Source organism: Emys orbicularis, chromosome 6 (genome assembly GCF_028017835.1).
Source record: "Emys orbicularis isolate rEmyOrb1 chromosome 6, rEmyOrb1.hap1, whole genome shotgun sequence".
NCBI classification, from domain to species: domain Eukaryota; kingdom Metazoa; phylum Chordata; order Testudines; family Emydidae; genus Emys; species Emys orbicularis.
The window spans coordinates 43,156,506-43,172,145 of record NC_088688.1 but is presented as its reverse complement, the minus strand read 5'-3'; the positions used below and the strand labels follow the sequence as shown (position 1 = coordinate 43,172,145).

Genomic DNA, 15,640 nt, shown 5'->3' with positions numbered 1-15,640 from the left:
AGTGAAAAGGTTAATATTACGGCAAATGCAATGGAATAAAAACTAATATCAACTAACCATCAAATTATATAGTTTGAATAGGGGGCATAGACAAAAACCCGTTCAATCTTAATACAAAAACTATTTTGTACTTTAAGAAGAACAGTTGTACCTACCACACTCAAAAATTTGGCTTAGTTCTGCAATACTGCTTGACCCTTGTGTTCTGTACAAAGTTGAACATTCCAGACCTTAAAAACACAATAGATTGGATACATGAACTTAATATCCCTAGTGGCTTTATATAGGAAACAACATATTTCTATTGTCCTCAAATAATCATTTACAGTATAAGTTAGTATCATTCTTATACATCATGACAAAATACTGTATGCTATTGATTTTATAGGGCAACAATATAGCACACAGGAAAATATACCATGCCTGCAAACTGCTGGGCCAGCAGAAGCTGCCAGCCAAGAAACAGTAGAAATACAGTCAACCCTCATTTCCCCCCCTCCCCCACTCAAACAAATCGCTGGGCGCTGGCTTTAGGAGACCAACACCAGCAGAAGGAGAAGTGTGTACTAGCCAAGGTAAAGGTTTGCCTGCAGTGGAGCAGAGTGCAGTTCAGTAGGAAACACCCAGCCCTTCCCTGCCACTCTACGCACCTTTCCAGCTAAGGAACAACTGGCCCTAAACCCTCTAGGAACTATTGCTCCCTTGTGCATGTCCTATTGCCCCATCTCTCCCAAGTGTCTTCATAAGGCGAGAAGAGATGGGATGCAGGGAGGAGACCAAGAAAATGAAGTGGAGTTGTCCTACCAAAAGCGGAGAGACACTCAGGGCCTGCCACCCCAGCAATACAACTTGAGCAGAGACAACAAACACGGTCTGCCTCAAGGGGAAAAGAACAGTTGAAAAACTGCTCGAGAATAAATAATTCCTTACACTGTGATAGTGTGTGTAACCCAAAGCTGAAGGGGCTATTTTTCCTTTTGGGGGAATACTTTACTGTTCTTACCCTAAAGCCAATCTGGTTTTCTGCATATTTATTTTATTGACTTCAGACATACAGAGCGCACACAATACGTAAGCTGTCAGTACTGGGCGGTGTTGCTGCAGATATGTTAAACAGTTGCCCTGTATTAGCACCATTTCAGTGGTGGAGGCAGTGATCCCTAGGTATACTCTGTAAAGCGCAGACATCCTTCCAAATAAAAGCCACCATAATAAATGTACAATTTTTTGCTTTATATTTTTATATTAAAGAGCATGCCCAGGGATACAGGTCACGTATGATTTAATAACATTCAGTATGGTCTCCTAGAAACAGTGGCTGACTATGCTGGTTGCCATTAAACTCTGGCTCTCAGTACTGGCATCAGCAGCCCCTGATCCACCCATTAAACGTTTGTGTCTTCCCAACCCTCAAAGTGTTGACACTGGTAGTAACCAGGCCACAAATCCTGTCTTGCCCTCCCACTCCCAGCTAAATGGCCATTAGGAGAGCAGGGTACAGGGGGCATCTCCTGGCCACATAAGGTTGATGAAGGTGACATCAGCATCAGAAGCTGGGGAAAGAGACAAGGGGATTAGGAGGCAAGAGATGGACGGAGAATGGGTTATTTAAACAGGAGGGAAGAGAAGCAAAGGACTGAGAAGGCCAGCAGGGATAGGGAGGAATGGTATGGGGAGGAGGGGAACAGCTGGGAGTATGGGAAGGGAGAAAAGTCAAAGGGCATACAACAAATACGGGCTGATTGAACAGACAGTAGCAATAAAGGACTGCCTCTTGGAGGGCAAAAAATACCTCCCAAAACTTAGCATTCTGAGATATTTTTCCCTCTATCTCATGGCAATGCGTTTCTGCAATTACTCTTGCTGCCAGTTGATATTTGTATTATATTATTCAAAACCTCAAAAATCTCTCTTTTTGCTCTGTAGAAGGTTACCAGGTGTCAGGTGGTATAAGCTATGTTATTACCTCTATAACCCAAGTAACCTCTGTTGAGCACATACCAACAAGATAAGGCTCTGACTAGATTTGCTTGAATACCAATTGAGCAATGCGATACATTACAAACCCTTGGTAGGAAATGTACAAACTCTGGGCCTGATCCTGCAGTCCCCATTCACAAACATAACTAAAACACTGGCAGACTGTTCATCAGCATACCTTTCTTTTCAATAGCCTCCACTATCTTGATAAGAATTGGTGGAGCGACGTCAGGAGGCAAAAATTGCTCTGTAAGATCTGGAAGTGTAAAAGCTGTTAAAAAAAAAAATCAGTTAAGCTACAATTAGATGCAATTTCAGTTTATGAAAGTCATGAGATATAATGCAACTGGTTAATTTTTAAACACTGAACAAATTCATTTTATCAGCTGTGAAAGTCCATGTAGACATTTTGCTCGTCTGTTCTGCATGCAAATTAGAACACTACATAATTACTTACCAGTAATTTAAAAAAACCAACCCTCACATGCTAAATATCACTGCTATATTTAAACTAAAGACAAACATCCAGTACACATAATTAGCAAAATCCTAGTAACTGTTCCCTGATTTATCTTATTTCTTTTCTTTTTTAATCAAGCAAAGACGTCCAATTCATGACATTTTGTTCCTCCAATATTCCAACCCCTCACCTTTTGTATTTACACAAATCCATTCTCCAAGACTGAATAGTGATGATAAACAATAACAATAAGGAAAATGCATTTTTATGGCACCTTCATTCAGAGAATATAAAAAATGCTTTATAAATCACTAATAAATTTTCACTACTGCTGTGAGGAAGGTAAGTAAAATAAAGTAAAAAGTGTAGAATCCACACAGAAGCCATATAGAATCCATATACAATTCTTAAAGGTGGATTAAAAAAAAAAGAACAGTTCTCCTATGGTGCACCAGATGAGGGAGCTATATACATATCTCCTTGGAACTGCTAATCTACTGAATGAAACACATTTCTATTGGTATGAACTCTCTGCAGGAACAACCAACATGTCATATTAATGCGAAAGCTCAATAACAGTTGCAGTTTGTTTTAATTTTTATAGGTTCACAATATTGACAATATATGCCCCGTGGTGCAGAGAGAGCCTCCTGTTTTGTACAATGATCAATAAAGAATAAAAATAAGATATTCTAAAATGAATCTTTTGCAAACTGAAACAAAGCTGCATATTGATTTTATCCAAAGTTAGTTCACACACAATGCAGTTTCTTTACTGAAAGAACAAACTGAATAAAAGAACGTTCTCGCTCTGTGATAAATGCAAAGTTTAAAAGTTTAAAAAGCAGTCGTGTTTAATTTTTGGAAAGCTAGGACGTTTACAGAAAGATATTCTTATTAAACAGCTGCCAGCAACATCTGACATGATTGACAGATAATGATGGATAAAGATGAATTAATCACTGGATTGGAAATTGGTGGTTGCCTAGGGACCAGTGATCATGACCTGATTACATTCAATATGGGCAAACAGAGGACAGTCCCAAGCGGTAATATACATACCTTATGCTTTAAAAGGGCTAATTTCACAATGCTGAAAAATATTATGAACAAAATTTATTGGAAGAAAAATTTAGACAGAAAAATGTGAATGAAAATTGAGAATTCTTTCAGAAGAGTTTATTAGATGGCTAAAAAGCCATGATTCCACAATCTACGGAAAGGACTATTTTGGCTAAAAGTCCATCCTGGTTCAGTGGTGAAGTGAAGACAGAAATTAGAAATAAATGAGTAATATATAACAAATGGAAAAAACAGGGAAAACAGATACCAATTGATAGAATTTAGACTTTATGAAGTGTAGAATATTGAGGGAGTTTGCCTGGGGAGAGCTCACTGAGGCTTTCATCTGCAGGTTTCTCTGAGTAGTTCTTGCAACAGCTGAGGAAGCTCTTAAGAGGAAGGTGATATGGAAGGTGAGCGATCAGCTGTTGTAACCTGCACAGGTTGTGCCATGTTTGTCTTTCTTCCACAGGGCAGAAAGCGACTTTGTCTGTACAAAGTGCAAGCTGGTCTCCATATTGGAAGAGAAGGTTCGAGGTCTGGAGAAACGAGTATCGACTCTGCGTTGCATAAGGGAAAATGAAGATTTCCTGGACAGACGTCAGGAGATGCTTCTACGGCCACAATGTTCTGAAGATTCAGAGCAGGCGCAGCAGGGACAGACGGATGATGAAGAAGTTTGGCAGCATGTGACCTCCAGAAGGAGAAAGAGGAGTGTCCATGTACCAGCAATGGAGATACAGGTGAGCAATCGTTTCCATGTTCTACAGGTACTAATGCAGAGAGTGGAGTAGATGACCCATCTGAGGGAAGGGAGCAGAAGGAGACTCCACCGATTGGAAGGCAAAAGATGCACTGTCCTAGGGATGGGGGTTCCACGACCACCACTCCCAAGAGGAGGAGGAGGGTGGTGGTGGTCGGGGACTCCCTCCTCAGGGGGACTGAGTCATCTATCTGCCGCCCCGACCGGGAAAACCGAGAGGTCTGCTGCTTGCCAGGAGCTAGGATACACGATGTGACGGAGAGACTGCCGAGACTCATCAAGCCCTCGGATCGCTACCCCTTCCTGCTTCTCCACGTGGGCACCAATGATACTGCCAAGAATGACCTTGAGCAGATCACTGCAGACTACGTGGCTCTGGGAAGAAGGATAAAGGAGTTTGAGGCGCAAGTGGTGTTCTCGTCCATCCTCCCTGTGCAAGGAAAAGGCCTGGGTAGAGACCGTCGAATCGTGGAAGTCAACAAATGGCTACGCAGGTGGTGTCGGAGAGAAGGCTTTGGATTCTTCGACCATGGGATGGTGTTCCAAGAAGGAGGAGTGCTGGGCAGGGACGGGCTCCACCTAACGAAGAGAGGGAAGAGCATCTTCGCCAGCAGGCTGGCTAACCTAGTGAGGAGGGCTTTAAACTAGGTTCACCGGGGGAAGGAGACCAAAGCCCTGAGGTAAGTGGGGAAATGGGATCCTGGGAGGAAGCACAACTGAGAAAGAGGGACGATCAATGAGTTATCTTAAGTGCCTATACACAAATGCAAGAAGCCTGGGAAACAAGCAGGGAGAACTGGAAGTCCTGGCACAGTCAGGGAACTATGATGCGATTGGAATAACAGAGACTTGGTGGGATAACTCACATGACTGGAGTACTATCATGGATGGATATAAACTGTTCAGGAAGGACAGGCAGGGCAGAAAAGGTGGGGGAGTTGCGTTGTATGTAAGAGAGAAGTATGACTGCTCAGAGCTCCGGTATGAAACTGCAGAAAAACCTGAGTGTCTCTGGATAAAGTTGAGAAGTGTGAGCAACAAGGGTGATGTCGTGGTCGGAGTCTGCTATAGACCACCAGACCAGGGGGATGAGGTGGATGAGGCTTTCTTCTGGCAACTAGCAGAAGTTGCTAGATCGCAGGCCCTGGTTCTCATGGGAGACTTTAATCACCCTGATATCTGCTGGGAGAGCAATACAGCGGTGCACAGACAATCCAGGAAGTTTTTGGAAAGTGTAGGGGACAATTTCCTGGTGCAAGTGCTGGAGGAACCAACTAGGGGCAGAGCTTTTCTTGACCTGCTGCTCATAAACAGGGAAGAATTAGTAGGGGAAGCAAAAGTGGATGGGAACCTGGGAGGCAGTGACCATGAGATGGTCGAGTTCAGGATCCTGACACAAGGAAGAAAGGAGAGCAGCAGAATACGGACCCTGGACTTCAGAAAAGCAGACTTTAACTCCCTCAGGGAACAGATGGGCAGGATCCCCTGGGAGAATAACATGAAGGGCAAAGGGGTCCAGGAGAGCTGGCTGTATTTTAAAGAATTCTTATTGCGGTTGCAGGAACAAACCATCCCGATGTGTAGAAAGAATAGTAAATATGGCAGGCGACCAGCTTGGCTTAACAGTGAAATCCTTGCTGATCTTAAACGCAAAAAAGAAGCTTACAAGAAGTGGAAGATTGGACAAATGACCAGGGAGGAGTATAAAAATATTGCTCAGGCATGCAGGAGTGAAATCAGGAAGGCCAAATCACACTTGGAGTTGCAGCTAGCAAGAGATGTTAAGAGTAACAAGAAGGGTTTCTTCAGGTATGTTAGTAACAAGAAGAAAGTCAAGGAAAGTGTGGGACCCTTACTGAATGAGGGAGGCAACCTAGTGACTGAGGATGTGGAAAAAGCTAATGTACTCAATGATTTTTTTGCCTCTGTCTTCACAAACAAGGTCAGCTCCCAGACTGCTGCACTGGGCAGCACAATATGGGGAGAAGGTGACCAGCCCTCTGTGGAGAAAGAAGTGGTTCGGGACTATTTAGAAAAACTGGACGTGCACAAGTCCATGGGGCCAGATGCGCTGCATCCGAGGGTGCTAAAGGAGTTGGCGGATGAGATTGCAGAGCCATTAGCCATTATTTTTGAAAACTCATGGCGATCGGGGGAGGTCCCGGATGACTGGAAAAAGGCTAATGTAGTGCCCATCTTTAAAAAAGGGAAGAAGGAGGATCCGGGGAACTACAGGCCAGTCAGCCTCACCTCAGTCCCTGGAAAAATCATGGAGCAGGTCCTCAAGGAATCAATTATGAAACACTTAGAGGAGAGGAAAGTGATCAGGAACAGTCAGCATGGATTCACCAAGGGGAAGTCATGCCTGACTAACCTAATTGCCTTCTATGATGAGATAACTGGCTCTGTGGATGAGAGGAAAGCAGTGGATGTGTTATTCCTTGACTTTAGCAAAGCTTTTGATATGGTCTCCCACAGTATTCTTGCTGCCAAGTTAAAGAAGTATGGGCTGGATGAATGGACTGTAAGGTGGATAGAAAGCTGGCTAGATCGTCGGGCTCAACGGGTAGTGATCAATGGCTCCATGTCTAGTTGGCAGCCGGTTTCAAGCGGAGTGCCCCAAGGGTCGGTCCTGGGGCCGGTTTTGTTTAATATCTTTATTAATGATCTGGAGGATGGAGTGGACTGCACTCTCAGCAAGTTTGCCGATGACACTAAACTAGGAGGCGTGGTTGATACGCTAGAGGGTAGGGATCGGATACAGAGGGACCTAGACAAATTAGAGGATTGGGCCAAAAGAAACCTGATGAGGTTCAACAAGGACAAGTGCAGAGTCCTGCACTTAGGACGGAAGAATCCCATGCACAGCTACAGACTAGGGACCGAATGGCTAGGTAGCAGTTCTGCAGAAAAGGACCTAGGGGTCACAGTGGACGAGAAGCTGGATATGAGTCAACAGTGTGTTTTGGGCTGTATAAGTAGGGGCATTGCCAGCAGATCGAGGGACGTGATCATTCTCCTTTATTCGACATTGGTGAGGCCTCATCTGGAGTACTGTGTCCAGTTTTGGGCCCCACACTACAAGAAGGATGTGGAAAAATTGGAAAGAGTCCAGCGGAGCGCAACAAAAATGATTAGGGGTCTGGAGTGCATGACTTATGAGGAGAGGCTGAGGGAACTGGGATTGTTTAGTCTCCAGAAGAGAAGAATGAGGGGGGATTTGATAGCAGCCTACAACTATCTGAAGGGGGGTTCCAAAGAGGATGGAACTTGGCTGTTCTCAATGGTGGCAGATGACAGAACAAGGAGCAGTGGTCTCAAGTTGCAGTGGGGGAGGTCTAGGTTGGATATTAGGAAACACTATTTCACTAGGAGGGTGGTGAAGCACTGGAATGCGTTACCTAGGGAGGTGGTGGAGTCTCCTTCCTTGGAGGTTTTTAAGGCCCGGCTTGACAAAGCCCTGGCTGGGATGATTTAGTTGGGAATTGGTCCTGCTTTGAGCAGGGGGTTGGACTAGATGACCTCCTGAGGTCCCTTCCAACCCTGATATTCTATGATTCTATGATAAGAGAAGCACACATTAAATGGATTAAGAACTGGCTGACAGATCTCAAAAAATAGAAGGGTGGTGGAACAATTTGTATCGTGGGGGTGCTGAGAGCCACTGAACCAAACTGTAAACCTTGTATATAATGGAAGCCACTTCAAACTAGGGGGTGCGGTAGCACCCTTCACACTCCTAGTTCTAGCACCTATGAAAAGTAGTTTTCAATGGGAAATCATTATCAAACGGGGGTGTTTCTAGTGGAGTTCCACAGGGAACAGCACCAGGCCTGACACTATTCAACACTTTCATAAGTGACTCGGAAGTAAATATAAAATCACTGTTGATAAAAATTTGCAGCTAACACATAGACTGGCCGAGGGGTAAATAATAACAAGGATAAAGCAGCCAAACAGAGTGATCTGGTTCACTTGGTAAGCTGGGCCCATTCAAGCAAAATGCATTTTAATGTAGCCAAATGCAAAGTTTTATATCTAGCAACAAAGAATGCAGATCATATTTACAGAATGGGGGACTGGATCCTTGAAAGCAGTGACTCGGAAAAAGATGTAGGGCTCATAGTGGACAAGCAACTGAACATGAGCTCCCATTGTGATGCTGTGGCATAAATGGCCAACACAGTCCTTGGACATACAAACAGGGGAGTAGTGAGTAGAAGGGAGGTGATTTACCTCTGTATACAGCATTGGTTAGACCAATACTGGAATACTGCATACAGTTCTAGTGTCCACATTTTAAAAAGGATGTTGAAAAATTGGAAAGAGTGCAAAAAAGAGCCCCAAGAATTATTTGAAGGCTGGAGAAAATGACTTATAGTGAGACTTTAAGGGTATGTCTACACTACGGGATTAATCCGAATTTATATAATTCAAATTTGGGAAACAGATTGTATAAATTAGATTGTATGCGGCCACACTAAGCACATTAATTCGGCGGTGTGCGTCCATGTACCGGGGCTAGCGTCGATTTCTGGAGCGTCGCACTGTGGGTAGCTATCCCATAGCTATCCCATAGTTCCCGCAGTCTCCTCCGCCCATTGGAATTCTGGGTTGAGATCCCAATGCATGATGGGGCCAAAAACATTGTCGCGGGTGGTTCTGGGTATATCCTTCCCCCTCTCCAGGAAGCAATGGCAGACAACCGTTTCGCGCCTTTTTCCTGGGTGAACAGTGCAGACTCCATACCACGGCAAGCATGGAGCCCGCTCAGCTCAAGACAGCAGTCATGAACATTGTAAATACCTCGCGCCTTATCGTGCAGTTTATGCTGAACAAGAACCTGGAAAACCAGGCGGCGAGGAGCAGGCTACAGCAGCGCGGCGACAAGAGTGATGAGGATATAGACATGGAATTCTATCGAACCGTGGGACCCGGTGCTTTGGAGATCATGCTGTTAATGGGGCAGGTTATAGGCATGGAACGCCGATTCTGGGCCCGGGAAACAAGCACAGACTGGTGGGACCGCATAGTGTTGCAGGTGTGGGACGATTCCCAGTGGCTGCGGAACTTTTGCATGCGTAAGGGCACTTTCATGGAACTTTGTGACTTGCTTTCCCCTGCCTGAAGCGCCAGAATACCAGGATGAGAGCAGCCCTCACAGTGGAGAAGCGAGTGGCAATAGCCCTGTGGAAGCTTGCAACGCCAGACAGCTACCGGTCAGTCGGGAATCAATTTGGAGTGGGCAAATCTACTGTGGGGGCTGCTGTGTTGCAAGTAGCCAAAGCAATCACTGAGGTGCTGCTACACAAGCTAGTGACTCTGGGAGATGTCCAGGTCATAGTGGATGGCTTTGCTGCAATGGGATTCCCTAACTGTGGTGGGGCTATAGATGGAACCCACATCCCTATCTTGGCACCGGAGCACCAGGGTACCCAGTACATAAACCGCAAGGGGTACTTTTCAATGGTGCTGCAAGCACTTGTGGATCACAAGGGACGTTTCACCAACATCAACGCGGGCTGGCCGGGAAGGGTTCATGATGCTCGCGTCTTCAGGAACACTACTCTGTTTAAAGGGCTGCAGCAAGGGACTTACTTCCCGGACCAGAAAATGACCGTTGGGGATGTTGAAATGCCAATAGTTATTCTTGGAGACCCAGCCTACCCCTTAATGCCATGGCTCATGAAGCCATACACAGGCAGCCTGGACAGGAGTCAGGAGCTGTTTAACTACAGGCTGAGCAAGTGCAGAATGGTGGTAGAATGTGCATTTGGCCGTTTAAAAGGTCGCTGGCGATCGCTACTAACTCGCTCTGACCTCAGCCAAAGAAATCTCCCCATTGTTATTTCTGCTTGCTGTGTGCTCCACAATCTCTGTGAAAGTAAGGGGGAGACCTTTATGGCAGGGTGGGAGGCTGAGGCAAATCGCCTGGCTGCTGATTACGCGCAGCCAGACACCAGGGCGATTAGAAGAACACACCAGGAAGCGCTGTGCATCAGAGAAGCTTTGAAAATCAGTTTCATGACTGGCCAGGCTACAGTGTGAAATTTCTGTTTGTTTCTCCCTTCATGAAAACCAGCCCCCTTTATTGACTCATTCATTCTCTGTAAGCAACCCACCCTCCCCCTTCCCCCAGCTTTCTTTCAAAGGAAATAAAGTCACTATCGTTTAAAAATCATGTATTCTTTATTAAGTGATTATAAACATAGGGAGAGAACCAAGAAGGTAATCTGGGTGAGGTTTGGGAGGAGGATAGGAGGGAAGTAAAAGGCCACTGAAAAAATTCAATATAATGACAGCCTTTTGGTTGGGCTGTCCACTGGGGTGGAGTGGGAGGGTGCACGGAGCCTCCCCCCCCGCGTTCTTACACGTCTGGGTGAGGGGGATATGGAACATGGTGAGGGGGGAGGGAGATTATACAGCGGCTGCAGCGGCACTCTGTCATCCTGCTGCCGTTCCTGAAGCTCCACCAGACGCCGGAGCATGTCCGTTTGCTCACGCAGCAGCCCCAACGTTGCAGCCTGCCACCTCTCATCTCGAGCGTCCCTCAAGACCTCACGTTCACTGGCATCTTTCCTAAATTTAGATACAGTGTCCTTCCACTCATTCAAATGAGCTCTTTCATTGCGGGTGGATTCCATTATTTCTGTGAACATGTCGTCTCGCGTCCTCTTTCTACGCCGCCTTATCTGAGATAGCCTTCGGGACGGAGAAGGGAGGCTTGAAAAATTTGCAGCTGCTGGAGGGAGGGTTGAAAGAAAGGAGAGAAGTTTTTAAACTGATACATTTTACAGAACAATGCTTATACTCTTTCATGGTGTATAACACTATTCACATTACATAGCACATGTGATTTCAGTACAAGGTCGCATTTTCCATCTTAATATTGAGTGCCTGTGGCTTTGGTGTTAGAGATCACAGACGCAGGTCCGGGCAACAGAATTCAGCTTGCAGGCAGCCATGGTAAGCCATTGTCTTTCGGCTTCTGCGCCCTCCTTTCCCACATACCAAGCAAAGCCTGTTGACTGCTGCGGTTTTCCTGTTAACCTTCAGCAGCAGAAAACAAACTAACCCCCCCACCATCCAATTCTCTGGGATGATCGCTTTATCCCTCCCCCCACCGCGTGGCAGGTATCAGGGAAGATCCCTGCAGAAACCAAACTAACCCCCCCGCCCCCCCCCTCCCGCCATGAATTCCCTGGGATGATCAATGTACCCCTCCCCCGACCGCGTGGCTGGTAACAGGGAAGATCCCTGCTAGCCAAACGCGAAAAGCTCAGGGCCAATTCCCCCCCCACACACCGTGCTTGGCTAACTGCAGGGAAGGATTTCTTTTCAGCCACAGGCAAACAGCCCAGTAGGAACGGCCACCTCTGTCCCCTTAATTAAGTTCCCGTATTTCAACCAGGTTACCATGAGCGATATCACTCTCCTGAGGATTACACAGCAAGATAAAGAACGGATGTTGCTTGAATGCCAGCAAACACCGGGACCATATGCTGCCAGGCTTTGTCAGGCAATGATACCAGATTACTTGCTGCAAGCATGGCGTGGTCAAGTGTCCTACCATGGAGGACGGAATAAGGCTGCACTGCCCAGAAACCTTGTGGCAAGGCTTTTGGAGTACCTCCAGGAGAGCTTCATGGAGATGTCCCTGGAGGATTTCCGCTCCATCCCCAGACACGTTAACATACTTTTCCAGTAGCTGTACTGGCCGCGAATGCATCCCAAGTCCTCAGGGCAAATTAATCATTAAAAAACGCTTGCTTTTAAACCATGTTTTATATTTTAAAAGGTAAACTCACCTGAGGTCCCTTCCATGGGGTCATGGTCTTGGCTACTGGCTTGGGAGGCTTGGGAGGGTACTTCAGTCAGGCTGAGAAAAAGATCCTGGCTGTTGGGGAGAACGGAGTGCTGGGTGCTCTCTGCAAGCTCGTCCTCCTCCTCCTCCTCTTCCCCATCCGCAGAATCCTCAGGTGTAGCTGATGAGACTATCCCCGACCCGGAATCCACGGTCACAGGTGGGGTAGTGGTGGCGGCCCCCCCTAGAATTGCATGCAGCTCGGCGTAGAAGCGGCATGTCCGCGGCTCTGACCCGGAGCGACCGTTTGCCTCCTTTGTTTTTTGATAGGCTTGTCTGAGCTCCTTGACTTTCACGCGGCACTGATCTGAGTCCCTATTGTGGCCTCTCTCCATCATGCCCTTGGAGATTTTTTCAAAAGTTTTGGCATTTCGTCTTTTCGAACGAAGTTCTGCTAGCACTGAATCCTCTCCCCATATAGCGATCAGATCCAGTACCTCCCGTGCGGTCCATGCTGGTGCTCTTTTTCGATTATCAGCCTGCATGGTTACCTGTGCTGATGAGCTATCTGTGGTCACCTGTGCTCTCCACGCTGGGCAAACAGGAAATGAAATTCAAATGTTCGCGGGGCTTTTCCTGTCTACCTGGCCAGTGCATCCGAGGTCAGATTGCTGTCCAGAGCGGTCACAATGGTGCACTGTGGGACAGCTCCCGGAGGCCAATACCATCGAATTGCGGCCACACTAACCCTAATTCGAATTGACAAAATCGATTTTGGCGCTACTCCGCTCGTCGGGGTGGAGTACAGAAATCGATTTTAAGAGCCCTTTATTTCGAAATAAATGGCTCCGCTGTGTGGACGGGTGCAGGGTTAATTCGATTTAACTCTGCTAAATCCGAATTAAAGTCATAGTGTAGACCAGGCCTTAAAGAGCTTCCTCTGTTTAGATTATCAAAAAGAAGATTGAGAGGCGGCTTGATTGCAGTGTGTAAGTACCTTCACGGGGAGAAAATACCAGGTACTAAAATGCTGTTTGATGTAGTGGAAAAAGGCATATGACTAACCAAATTAGAAACTAGGCACAACTTTTAACAGTGAGGGTAGTTAATCACTGGAACAAACTACCAAAGGAAGTGGCGGATTCTCCATTTCTTGATGTCTTCAAATAAAGGCTTTACATCTTTTTGGAAGATATGATTTAGCCAGACAACTAACTGGGCTCAGTGCAGGAGTAAGTGTGTGAAATGTAATGGTCTCTATATAGCAGAGGTCAGACTAGATGATCTAATGGTCACTTCTGGCCTTAGAATTTATGAATCTGCTATAATAAATGTACATTTATTCAAAGAATATGACAGTGTCAAATCAAAGGCTCTGCCAAGAAAATCCTCAAATTACAAAATACCAATTGCAAGATATAATCTAACACTACTACTACTATTAATAAGTCTCATTCTGATGTTTGGAAAGTCAAAGGCATAAAATCCCTCCCAATATCAAGGTGAGAATATGTTTTAAAAATAGAGATTACATTTTTTCCATGATGAAAATAACCTTTTGCTCCCTTAGGCAGTTAGTTGCATTAATTACTACTCTCCCACCTCCCTTCTGCCAAGTCATGAAATGGCATGAGCTCGGAGCAGAGATGCTCACCTCATTCTTCTAACTGAAGGCAAGATGCAGAGCTATTACACAAAACTGAAAGGAAGGGGAGAGGAAAAAGTGGATGGTAGGGGTAAATGACATCCAGGATGAAAGGCTTGAGGAGAGAGCAGGGCAGGGAGGGCCCAGTTACAGATCTTAACCCACAATATACTCTTTGGTTCATACAACAGAAGGAATTAGAGTGCAACATTACGTCAAATTAAGCGAGCAGTGCCTAGAGACTATGATAATAGGCACATTACAAATGCCTATTTAGAAAAATTAAGTTGTCTTTAGGAAAAGGAACACCCTTTCAACTAATTTCTAACTTGATTTTTGTTTCTGAAAGTTAAAGGTGTAGTCTAGGCAGACCAAAAATGAAAACCTATGCATCTGGTGTCTCCTGAAGGCTTCATGTCATGGGAGGAAGTCACTGGGAAGGCAGAGAACTATCTCAGAAAACATGTTTTCTTTTCAAAAGGGCAAAGATGGAGGGACACAGACTCCAACTTACTCCAAAACTGAAAGCTTCTCCATACCCTATCTCACTTCCTTTGCTTTTCATTTACATTTTAAGCAGGTGACTTATGGCAACATATGTAAGCATCCATGAGGTGAGAGGAAAATGTAAACAGAGTCCTCTGTCATGTCATTCTTCTGGAAACAGAAGCAGACATTAGGTCTATTACCCATTTCCAAAAATACCCTGAAATGCTAAAGACTCTATATCAATGATGTAAAAACCTGTCTGAGACATAAAACCATTCTCTTCCAAAACAAAAGAAACACTACCCCCTCGCCCCGTCTTTTGACCTTGAAATCTGCCCTGCTACAACAGAGCTGATTTTTCAATGGGACTTGTGCTCCCAATTCATTTAGACACTTTTGAAAATTCCACCCAAAATCTTGGGTTGGTCACCTAAATCCATCTTTAGGCACTTAAGTAGCTTAATTTTTTCCCACAGATCTTAGCTATTGGTGGTATTCTCAATCAGGGGGAGGTGCTGGTGCTTAGCACCTCTGAAAATCAGGCCATGGATTTTCCAGTGCACATGTAAAAGTGCTGATGATGGCCTTTCAACACACACGCAGTATCTGAAGCACATGCCTAATTTACAAGCTATTTGACCTGTGCTCAAATCTTCTTTTGATATATCAGTATTGGATCATAAAGACTTCAATGAAAAGGAAACACCGTACATATTTACATATATAATATACACATTTAGAGCAAACTTTAATCTTTTTTAAAATTAACGCCCCTCCCCCCATACTCTCTCAAAAGAAAATGTTTAAGGGGAAAAAAACATAATATAATAAAATATAGAGAGCTTGGAGGATTTTGGTTTCATTTTTTCCCACAGCTACAGATAACTATTACATTGGAGAAACTGATAATTTTGCAAGTACTTAGAATACTTTTGAAACCACAATAATACTGTTTCATAACTGCATAAGTGATCAAATATTTTTGAATTCATGACTATTTGGGCTACAAATCCCCATTTCAATAATAATACACAACAGAAATAAGGAGTTTATAACAGAAGGCTATAAATATAAAGGAAGTTTTTTAAAACGTTAAGTTGTCTTTTAATACGCTGATAAAAGGGAAATTCAACTGAACAGCATAGATGCACAAATCATCAACTTTGACAAAATGTCACAATATAAAAGTTTAAGAGATACCATTTTTAAAAAAAATCAAATTTATTTTTTTAAACAATTCTACAATTTTTTATTCTCTGCTGCTACTTATGCTATTCAATGTATTTCCTTTATAAAATTCCCATAGCATTATATTGTCACTGGTAATTTAGTCTTTCTACGTTTGGCATAAGACAGAAAATTATAGTCATTTCAAGATGAAAGACCTCAGAAAACATATGTCTGCCAGAATAGAGACTTTACACCACTCTCAGAACT

At 44.6% G+C, this 15,640-nt stretch overlaps 1 protein-coding gene across 1 annotated transcript in view; it reads right to left on the bottom strand.

Annotated features, from left to right (window-relative positions):
• The window catches only part of PIK3R1 (phosphoinositide-3-kinase regulatory subunit 1), a 79,939-nt gene that overhangs the window by 24,008 nt on the left and 40,291 nt on the right, over window positions 1–15,640 (bottom strand). Inside the window, exons 3-4 of the mRNA XM_065407046.1 lie at window positions 2,159–2,251; window positions 156–230 (exon numbers count right to left, since the gene is read on the bottom strand). Coding sequence (XP_065263118.1) covers window positions 156–230; window positions 2,159–2,251 — 168 coding nt within the window. The remainder of the gene's footprint in view (window positions 1–155; window positions 231–2,158; window positions 2,252–15,640) is intronic.